At 40.6% G+C, this 11,581-nt stretch overlaps 1 protein-coding gene across 3 annotated transcripts in view; it reads left to right on the forward strand.

Annotated features, from left to right (window-relative positions):
* The window catches only part of Topbp1 (DNA topoisomerase II binding protein 1), a 57,290-nt gene extending 51,296 nt beyond the window's left edge, over positions 1-5,994 (forward strand). For all 3 annotated transcript variants that reach the window (XM_006978673.4, XM_042281515.2, XM_076576933.1), the window contains one exon: positions 5,244-5,994. In XM_006978673.4, the coding sequence (XP_006978735.2) occupies positions 5,244-5,378 (135 nt within the window). In that variant the 3' untranslated portion in view covers positions 5,379-5,994. The remainder of the gene's footprint in view (positions 1-5,243) is intronic.
* Positions 5,995-11,581: the final 5,587 nt, after the last annotated feature.

Genomic DNA, 11,581 nt, shown 5'->3' on the forward strand with positions numbered 1-11,581 from the left:
CTGTCTAGTTTTATGAATGAAAAGAATCTACTAGTACAATTTGTTTTAAATGATAAAAAGTTGAATGAATTGATTCTATTTATTTTTAAGGTTTTGGTTTTTTTTTTAGCATGAGCACATGCATGCACGCTCGTGTGTGTGTGTGTGTGTGTGTGTGTGTGTGTGTGTGTGTACGTACGTACATACATTTATACATATGTGCAGCTGTCCATACAGTTCAGAAGACAGAGTTTCATCTCCCAGAGCTGGAGTTATAGGTGGCTGTGAGCTGCCCAGTGTTGGTGCTGAAAATCAAACTCGGGTCTCTGCAAGAACATTATGTGCTCTTAATGAGCCATCTCTCCAGCCACAAATGAGTAAATTTTAAACAATATACTTGCTTCCTAGGTCTAAAGTTAACATTTACTTGCACAGTTAAAATTTTAATAATCTGCTTTATTACATCAGTTCCTTTTTCTCATTTTTTATGCATTTCAGAGTTGCAGAAATAGAACGTGCATTTCCTCAAACACTTAGCATGCATATCATTCGCTGGAATCTAGTATTTATTGTTCTCTTAGAAGAGCTATTGTACAGTGAAATTTGTAGATCACAGCTCATTATGTGAGTCAGTTTCCTGATAGATGAGTTAGCAAACCCTTTCAGTATCCAGAGCATGACCATATCTCAGCAAGCATTCTCTGTTCCAGCCCCACAGCAATAAGCTTATTTTATTTGTCCCCAGAATATATTAGTCTTGCCTGTTTGAGAGCTTCATGTATGTGCCATTAGAGAACATGTACTGTTTTGTAGCAGGCTTCACTTGGCATAGTGTTCAGGTGATGATGTATATTGATGGCTCATCCCTTTTTATTTAATCAGACAGAACATTCTGTCTGATTAGAGTACCTGGACAACTTCCCTTTGGGTTTTTTGATAAAAGTACTGAATACATACAGGTCTCTGTAGGGTGTACTTTTCCAATAAGCAGTAATACTTATTGGAAATAAGCAAGAATAAGTCCTAGGTTATATGTATACATTTAGTTTATGTGATTAGGCTGGCCTTAAATTTGCAGGACATCTGCTTCTGCCTCCTAGTACTAGGATTACATGGTATTCATTATTAGGCCTTTTCTAGAAGAGATTTGGTGCTACTTGATACTACCATGTAGTTTTACAGTCATTTGACTTTTAGCCATCTGGTAGGGTTATAGTGGAGTAGCATCATGCCTTTTAAAGAATCAGTCTTTTCATCTCTCTTGTTCTCTCGTCTCTCAGTCTTAAAACAGTTATCCTGATTTGGCCCTGCCAAGTGCTGGGATTACAAACATGCATGTATCACTATGCTTGGCTTAAATTTCTATCTCTTGGTAAATACCTGTTGTAAAATGATTGTGTATTTCGTATCCTGCATTTTTCTCAAGGTACCAATTTATTCTCTAGTATTCTTCTAAAGTTTTTACAATTTTAGCTTTTACTATTTTGTTTTACCTTATTTTGTGTGCACATGTGTATGGGTGTTGTCAGAGGCCAGAAGAGGGTCAGAAGAGGGTGTCTTATCCCCAGGAGCTGGAGTTATAGGTAGTTGTAGGCTGTCTGATGAGGGAACCAAATGCTGGTCCTCTGCAAGAACAGTGAGTGCTCTTACCCTTCAGCTGTCTCACCAGCCCCGTAGCTTCTGTTTGCCTGTGACCTATCCCAAATTAATTGTCCTTTGTGCAGTGAGGTAGGAGCTAGAATTTTCCCCATATAAATAGATGTTCACTATTTGTTGAATAAATCTTCATTGCTTCAAAGGGGGCTTTGGCACTTGGATTTTACAAGAAAATCCACACCTGGCTGGAGAATTCTGTCTTAAAGCACCCTCTACCTGACGTTCACATAGCCACCTTAGAGCTCTTTTCACTATAGAAAGTCTTCAGCATGTGATGTTATATTTAAAATGAACTTCTTGCACTTTTTCTTTGCGCACCCCCTCCAGTCTGCTTGGAATAGATTACTAATGTACATAAAATCTAAAATTCTTGCACAGTAATCTACTTTATAGCCCCCACAATACATTATTTCTCTCTCTCTCTCTCTCCCCCCCTCTGTGTGTGTGTGTGTGTGTGTGTGAGAGAGAGAGAGAGAGAGACAGAGAGAGAGACAGAGAGAGAGACAGAGAGAGAGACAGAGAGAGAGACAGAGAGAGAGAGAGAAAGATGGGGAATAATTAATTGCAGGACCTTCATACATGCTGAGCTCATGTTGTACCATTGAGCTACATCTCCATCCTGCAGTATTTATTTTACCCTTAGCAACTACTGATGTTATGTTCTATAATTCCTGTAGTCATATGTAATGCTGTATCAATGAAATCCATAGTTTGTCTTTGGGCGTGTTGACACAAGCCTGTAATTCTGTCAAGATGGAGACTGGGGCAGGAAGATGAGAGTTAAAGGCCATCATGACTACTAGCAAGTTTAGGCCAGCCTGAGCTACACAGTGAGGGCCTGTCTCAAATCAGGCAAGTAAACAGAACACATTGAGTATAATATGTATCTTTTGGGATTGTCTTTTTCATCCTGCCAACTTTCAGGAGTTCTCTCCAGGCTGCTGCTTTTGTCCTTTGCATAGCTGTTACCAGGGCAAATGAAGTTTGGGTTTCTGTTGAGGCATTTTATGAAGAGAGTTTGTGGTTTGTTTTCTGTGACTGAGTTTTCATTTCACTGCAATTACGCATTTAAGTGCCTGAATGCTTTTCATTAAGTGCTTCTTTTAAATTTCTTGATACTATTTTAGTTAGAATTTAGACATTTGAGTTCTACAACTAGTGTTTGGAAGGTAGACACATAATTTCTTGTAGCCCAGGCTAGCCTTAAACTCACTGTGTAGCTGAGAATGACCTTGAATTTCTCAGTACTGGAATTATAGGTACACAGCACCATGCTTAGTTGGCAGTTCTTGGGATCAAACTCCCTGTATGCTAAGCAAGCACTACAGCCCAGACCCAGCCCACATTTCCCACTTTTCATTGAGTTGCTTTTTTACTGTTGAACCTTGAAGATGTTTGACCTTAGATAATAGCTCTTGCTGGATTGTGGGTTTTGCTGTTGTCTTTGTGGTTTTCCCCTCCCAGTCTGTAGCCTCTTTATTCTCTTAGGGTCTGTGGCAGAGAAATAGTTTTATATTGTATAAGCAGGTCTGACTTAACATCGTTTTATGGATTGTTGGCATTGTTGGTCCTTTACCTAGCTAGCTTTAGGCCTTAGGGCCATTTTCCCTTCTGGAAGTCTTTTTTTGTTTGTTTGTTTTTATGTACAAGTGTTCTGTCTGTCTGTATGCTGCATTACAGAAGAGGGTGTCAGATCCCATTATAGATGGTTGTGAGCTATCATGTGACTACTGGGAATTGAATTTAGGATCTCTGGAAGAGCAGCCAGTGCTCTTAACCACTGAGCCATCTCTCCAGCCCACTTCTGAAAGTCTTAACAGTTTCGTGCTTATGATTAATTTCAAGCTATTTGCTTTCTGATATTTGAATCAGAAAAGTAGAGAATATTCCTCTACAAATGCCCAGTTGTTCTTAGCCCTGTATGTTGGAAGAACTGTCTTTCGTCTGTAGATTCGTGTGTACCTTTGAGGATTCAGTTGGGTGTATTTTGAGGGACAGCATGTAGATTGTGTGCCAGTGATGGGTCTTCCATCTGGTAACATATTTTTGGCTGCTGGGACTTCGTTAGTAAACCTGCTACAAGCTCTCAGTACTTTTTCAGGGTCCTTGTAGGTATTTTACTTTTCCCTTTTCTAAAGCTCTGCCTTTTACATGCATCTAGGATAAGCTTGTTTACTTTTTTTTTTAAAAAGGCTAGGCATTGGCATTAGCATCACTGTGATTAGTGGTTCTGATTTATGAAACAGTGGGTGGATGTGGTATCCAATTAGATCTCAGTTCTTCACTGCATTGGTGATTATGAGAATAGCTTATTGTCAGTTTTAGATATATACCTGACTTTCAGTTGGACTGTATAGTCTAGGTTAGCCTTGAAAACTATTCCCCTTCAACTATCCTCTAGGCTCTGCTTAAGTATTTTTTTTCTTCAGCATGGGCTGTTGAGTCACATCCTAGATATCATATGTAAATTGTTGAGACTGTAGATCCTGGCAATTTCCTTCAAAGAATACTGTTTATCTGCTTGCATTTACTTAGCAACCACAACAGAAGCAGCTGAACTGTCAGTTCACGCTTTAGGTTTAATTCATGTCTCCTTAGCACATACATGGTTTAGAGGCCAAGCAAAGATTTGGCTGGACTCCATAGACTGTTTAGTTGTGGTTTCTAGCCTTGGCTTTTTTTGGGGGGGTGGGGTCTCAATCTTGATTTCTGTGGGACTGTATTATTTTCCTGTCCAGTTCTTCAAGCCATTAGAATTTTAGCCAACCTGTGTCACACAGACTAAAAACAACAAAGATGGGGAAATTAACCCGTACAAGTTTTCTAGGTATGAACTACAATATATCTGTATCATTTGCTTGATTCATTCTCCAGCATCTGACAGTTACTGCTTTTAATATATTTTTGTTAGAATTTAACATTGCTACCAGAGGAATGATTCAATCAAAAGGCAGTTACTGGGGCTGGGACCTGGCTCAGTTGGCACAAGGACTTGAGTTCACTTTCCAGAATCCAAAAAGGCAAGCATGGTGACTCTTGCTTGTAATCTTAGCACTGGGAAGGTAGACATACACTCAGTTCCAGGCCAGTGAGTGGCCATCTCAAAAGGTGGGTTTAGTATGATGGTTCAGACCTTCCATCCTGGCATTCAGGCAGGGGGATCACTCAAAAGTCTTCCATCCTGGGACACAAAGTGCATTCTAGCTCAGCTTGGCCTACAGAGACCTTGTCTTCTTGGCTTCTAAGGTTGTGGTGGGAAGGCTTGGTTATTTTTGGGAATGTCTTTGGGAGTCAGGTAAAAAGGCTTTAATGTCCTTGTTACCTGCTAGTTATTTGACAATGGTTCTCAGCCCTTCACACTTTAGTAAAGGGGGATGGAAACGCCTATCTGGGAGTATAGAGAACCCCTCCCCCCCATTCAATCCATATTTTAACCTATGAAACATTTAGGATAGCTACACTTCACCTGAGCTTTGTCCCACAGGGACTGGCAAACCTTGAAAAAAACTGGATATGCCTCTTTTTTCTTATGAAAAAGCAGAGGAATGAAATCCATTGCTTCATTATCTACAAATTTGAAATCTGAAAATTTCCTTTTCCTATCCTAGGAATCGCCTCCTTGTGCAGATAATTACCGACTCTCAGAAGCTGCTTTACTCCAGAATAAAGAGTGTGGGCCTGGATTATCCCAGAAGAGGAAGGCTCCTGCAGAGAATGTCATCAAAAGGTCTCGAGTTCACTAGCGGTTTAGCCACCAAACAACAAATGTTTTCTAGTCTTAGAAATGGTTATAGGCTGATGATAGTGTGCTTGCCTAGAATGCATGAGGCCCTGGGTTTGATCCCCAGCAACACAAAATGATGAATTTCAGTTACAACCTGAACATTGTTGTGATGGGTTTGTGTAGTAGTTTAAAGACATAGCTGAAGGACTTTGCTTCAGAACATAATGGATCCTGGGAACTTGATGCTTTTAACACCTTTTGAATCACTGAGTATTGACTGTTCTAATAAAAAGAACTTCACTAGCTTGTCAGGCCATAATTGTTTTTCTTGTAAATATCTGAGGCTGTCATGGTAGTTTTAACAAGGAGAGATTTTTTTTGTTTCAAAATGTCTTAGTTAGTTCATAAAAGTGACAAAAGTTATCAATTGGGGTTATTTCACATTTCCCCTGATTTCTTTTATATATATATAAATTCTTGCCATTTTACCTCTTTTTAACAGCCTAAGCATGGGGTTCAATAATGAAGCTGGGGCTTTAAACTTAAATGTGTATATATGTAAATGTGTATGTATAAACTTCTATGTTTACCAAATGTGAGCACCAAAACTTTGAAAATAAAAAAATAGCAACTCACACTGGTATTGTTTGTTCTTTTAGCTCTGCTGAAGCAATAAGAGATTGCCAAGCTTACTTTAAAAACTGAAATGCTAATTACATTTGTGATTTTTTTGAGACAGGGTCTTAACTATGTAGCCCTGTCTTATCTACCTCTACCTGCTGGGATTCACACCTAGCCAATGTTCTTTTTTTCTTTATCCTATATATAATTTCGTGTGTGTGTGTGTGTGTGTGTGTGTGTGTGTGTGTGTGTGTGTGTGTGTGTGTGTATGCATGTGGGTGTGATGGCTTACACCTATAATCCCAGCATTCAGAGTGAGGTAGGAGGGTCATTGAGTTTGAGTCCAGCCTAGGCTGCAGAGTGAGTTCCAGATCAGCCTGGGTTGGAATGAGACTGCTCAACAAAGCAAAAGCTAGAGAGATCAGAGGTAACGAGCATGTAACTCTTCTAGAAGGACCTTAGTTTGGTTCCCAACACCCTTATCGGGTGGCTCACAATTGCCTGTGGTTTCAACCTCAGAAGCATCTGCTGCCTCTGGGCTCCAGCACTCTGCCAGACACACACAACTGATTCTGAAAGGTGACAGAGTATGTGCTTCAAAATAACATGTTGAGCTGGCCCAGGTTACACAGTCATATCTTTTAAAAAGTCAAAAACCAGGGGAGATGGATGGCTTGTCTCAGTGGGTAAAGTGCTTGCTGAACCAGCATGAAGACCCAAGTTTAGCCCCCTAAAAACAGGTATAGGGTCCTGGAATCTAAACAGGGACTCACTGGCTAGTCAATCTAAACAGAAATAGTTCAGTGAAAGACCTTATCTCAGAAAGTAAGGTGGAGGGGGGCTCATAGGTTAAAAGCACTGTCTGCTCAGCGCTTACATGGTGGCTTATAGTTATCTTTAGTCCCAGGAGATCCAATGAGCCTCTTCTGCTCCCATGGGGACCTGGCAGCACCCAAACATGCAGGCAAAAGAACCATATATATTAAAAATAATAAATGTAGCCGGGCGGTGGTGGCGCACGCCTTTAATCCCAGCACTCGGGAGGCAGAGCCAGGCGGATCTCTATGAGTTCGAGGCCAGCCTGGGCTACCAAGTGAGCTCCAGGAAAGGCGCAAAACTACGCAGAGAAACCCTGTCTCGAAAAACCAAAAAAAAAAAAAAAAAAAAAAATAATAAATGTATAACAACTTTGAATACAGTGGGGGGTGGGGAGGCAGGGAAATGGCCCAGGCTCAGCGGGTAGAGGTGATCACCAACCCTTGACAACCAAGTTTGATTCTCCAGAATCCACACAATAGAATCAACTCCCCCCAAGTTGTCTTCTGACTTCACATGTGTGACACCCAGTGTAAATATTTTTAAAAAGCGGGGGAGCAGCGGCACACGCCTTCAATCCCAGCACTCGGGAGGCAGAACCAGGCGGATCTCTGTGAGTTGGAGGCCAGCCTGGTCTACAGAGCAAGATCCAGGACAGGCACCAAAACTACACAGAGAAACCCTGTCTCGAGAGTGATAGAAGACACTTGATCAGCCATCAGTTTCTGGCTACCATATGCTCACACATACGTGCACCACAGACTAAGTATTTAAAACAAAACAGCTGAGGATGTACTTTAGTTGGTAGAGTGCTTATAGACAGGAAGCCTAGGTCCACAACACTGCATAAAACTAGGCATGGTGGCTCAGGCCTGTAATCCCAGCATTTGGAAGGAGGTAGTAGGATCAAAAGGCTCAGGGTCCTTGGCTACAGCAAGTTTGATGCCTGCCTGGGTTACATGAGATCTAGTCTTAAAACCACAATAAGAGGTGAGACAATGGGAGGAAGGGACTGGACCTGCCTGGACTGAGTCTACCTACCAGGTTGATTGCAGTCCTCGGGGGGGGGGGGGGGGGGGGGGGCGGGGGAGGATTTGCCCTGGAGGAGGTGGGAATGGGGGGTAGGCTGGGGGAAAGGGGAGGATGTGGGAGGGGGGAGAATAGGGGAACCTGTGGCTGATATGTAGAACTGAATGGTATTGTAAAATAAAATAAAAATAAATTTTAAAAAAAGGTGAGACAAAGCATTCTGCAAATCACATCTCTCATAAGGTACTAAAAGCACAATTTAACACAAGGAATCTGGGTACCTTTTTTTTTTAAAAAATGCAAGGGCAAAACAGGAGATGCCAAAGTCACTAAGGGGATCCTTCACGCTGCCCAGGAGGGTTAGAATCACACTCCAAAACAAGCAATGGGAGAAGCAGAACCCTCACACTGCTGGCAGGAATAAACACAGCTACTTAAAAAGGGTTCCATAGTTACTACTTGAACCTAGTGGTTTTATCTTTAGGTATGTACCCCCCCCCCAAAAAAAAAAAAAAAGGCTGAAAGCGTGCTGACAGTAAAACTTGTACATGACAATTCACAGCAACACTGAAGCAGAGTGGAACAAGTTAGATGCCCACTAAGATACATGTTACATTCATACAACTGGCTTGCTTAGCAAGACAACTGACAGTACAACATTGATAGGCCTCAAAAGCATTTTAGTGAAATGCCAATCACAGACCACCTGCTGTGGGATGTTCTCTATGCTGTGAGTGTGTTGCTCTGATTGGTTGATAAAATGCTGACTGACCAGTAGCCAGGCAGGAAGTATAGGATGGCTTTCACCCCTGTATTTGGCTCTGTTTCTTAAAAAGATTGTTTAGAAATTCATCTACAACCACCTATTAAACACCCTTGTTCATCTGAATGCTCAGAAGAGAAAAACCCAGACTGCCTAAAGGGGTGAGCAATGAGGCAGAAGGACACCTTATAGGTAAGGCATTCCTTTTGTGTTGAAATGCTTGGGAATGGCGAGATTGGGTGGGCACATGGCTTTGAGAAAACCAAGAACTTCTTCAGCTGGGGAGTTGTCATGTTATATACCCATGGCTAGCTTGCAACAAACATGCTATGTAGATTAGTTTCGCCACAAAAATAGTACCTTCCTGCCCCTGTAAGCCAAGAGCTGAGGTTACAGATACGAGCCACTATACTCAGGTAGCATGTACAAGGTCAGGATCGCAAGGCAAGCCTTGGCAACAGAGCAAGCTTGAGGGTAGGCTATATTCATGAAAGCCTGTCTCTAAAAAGCCAATGGAAGCTAAAGCCTGCTTATAATCCTAGCTATTTAGAAGGTTGAGGGAGGAAAGATCTTGAGTTCAAAGCCTACCTTAGCTACACAGACACCATTTGCAGATAAAAAGGGCTGAGGATGTTGTATATAGCCTGTTCGTGGAGTACTTTGCCTGGCATGTTTAGAGCCTTATGGGGCTATTTCCTATTTTAAGAACTGGAGTTCAACAGACAATGAGGAAATCCAGAGAATCATCAGATCATACTTCAAAAACCTGTACTCCACAAAAATGGAAAACCAGGAAGAAATGGACAATTTTCTGGATAAATACCAAATACCAAAATTAAATCAAGACCAGATAAATCATTTAAATAGACCAATAACCCCTAAAGAAATAGAAACAGTCATCAAAAGTCTCCCAACTAAAAAAAGCCCAGTACCAGATGGTTTCAGTGCAGAATTCTACCTGACTTTCAAAGAAGAACTAATACCAATCCTCTTCAAAGTGTTCCACACAATAGAAACAGAAGGAACACTACCAAACTCTTTTTATGAGGCTACAATTACCCTGATACCCAAACCACACAAAGATGCAACAAAGAAAGAGAACTACAGACCAATCTCCCTCATGAACATTGATGCAAAAATACTCAACAAAATATTGGCAAACCGAATCCAAGAATACATCAAAACAATCATCCATCACGACCAAGTAGGATTCATCCCAGGGATGCAAGGATGGTTCAACATACGAAAATCAGTCAATGTAATACACCATATAAACAAACTGAAAGAAAAAAACCACATGATCATCTCCCTAGATGCTGAAAAAGCCTTTGACAAAATCCAACACCCCTTCATGATAAAGGTCTTAGAAAGAATAGGAATACAAGGAACATTTCTAAACATAATAAAAGCAATTTATAGCAAGCCAACAGCAAACATCAAATTAAATGGAGAGAAACTCAAAGCGATACCACTAAATTCAGGAACAAGACAAGGCTGTCCACTCTCCCCATATTTATTCAATATAGTACTAGAAGTTCTAGCTAGAGCAATAAGACAACAAAAGGAGATCAAAGGGATACAAATTGGCAAGGAAGAAGTCAAACTTTCACTATTTGCAGATGATATGATAGTATACATAAGTGACCCCAAAAACTCTACCAGGGAACTTCTACAGCTGATAAACTCCTTCAGTAAAGTGGCAGGATACAAGATCAACTCAAAAAAATCAGTAGCCCTCCTATACACAAATGATAAAAGGGCAGAGAAAGAAGTCAGAGAAACATCACCCTTTACAATAGCCACAAATAATATAAAATACCTTGGGATAACACTAACTAAACAAGTGAAAGACCTTTTTGATAAGAACTTTAAATCTCTAAAGAAAGAAATTGAAGAAGATATCAGAAAATGGAAGGATCTCCCATGCTCATGGATAGGTAGGATTAACATAGTAAAAATGGCAATCTTACCAAAAGCAATCTACAGATTCAATGCAATCCCCATCAAAATCCCAACACAATTCTTCACAGACTTGGAAAGAAAAATACTCAACTTTATATGGAAAAACAAAAGACCCAGGATAGCTAAAAGAATCCTATACGATAAAGCAACCCTTGGAGGCATCACCATCCCGGACCTCAAACTCTACTATAGAGCTATAGTAATAAAAACAGCTTGGTACTGGTATAAAAACCGACATACGGACCAATGGAATCTAATTGAAGACCCTGACATTAATCCATGCACATATGAACACCTGGTTTTTGACAAAGGAGCCAAAACTATACAATGGAACAAAGAAAGTATCTTCAACAAATGGTGCTGGCATAACTGGATGTCAATATGTAAAAGATTACAAATAGATCCATATCTGTCACCATGCACAAAACTCAAGTCCAAGTGGATCAAAGACCTAAACATAAATCCAGTTACACTAAACTTAATAGAAAAGAAGATAGGAAGCACTCTTGAACGCATTGGCACTGGAGACCATTTCCTAAATAAAACACCGACAGCACAGACTCTGAGCACAACCATTAATAAATGGGACCTCTCAAAACTGAGAAGCTTTTGCAGGGCAAAAGACACAATCAATAAGACAAAAAGACAGCCAACAGATTGGGAAAAGATCTTCACCAACCCCACATCTGACAGAGGATTGATCTCCACAATATATAAAGAACTCAAGAAACTAGACATCAAAGCACTGAACAGTCCAATTAAAAAATGGGCTAAAGAGCTAAACAGAGAATTCACAAAACAAGAACTACAAATGGCTGAAAGACATTTAAAGAAATGCTCAACATCCTTAATCATCAGAGAAATGCAAATCAAAACGACTCTGAGATACCACCTTACACCTGTTAGAATGGCTAAGATCAAAAACACCAATGACAATCAATGTTGGAAAGGATGTGGAGCAAAGGGAACACTCCTCCACTGTTGGTGGGAATGTAAACTTGTACAACCACTATGGAAATCAGTATGGCGGT

This window comes from Peromyscus maniculatus, chromosome 7 (genome assembly GCF_049852395.1).
Source record: "Peromyscus maniculatus bairdii isolate BWxNUB_F1_BW_parent chromosome 7, HU_Pman_BW_mat_3.1, whole genome shotgun sequence".
Classification (NCBI taxonomy): domain Eukaryota; kingdom Metazoa; phylum Chordata; class Mammalia; order Rodentia; family Cricetidae; genus Peromyscus; species Peromyscus maniculatus.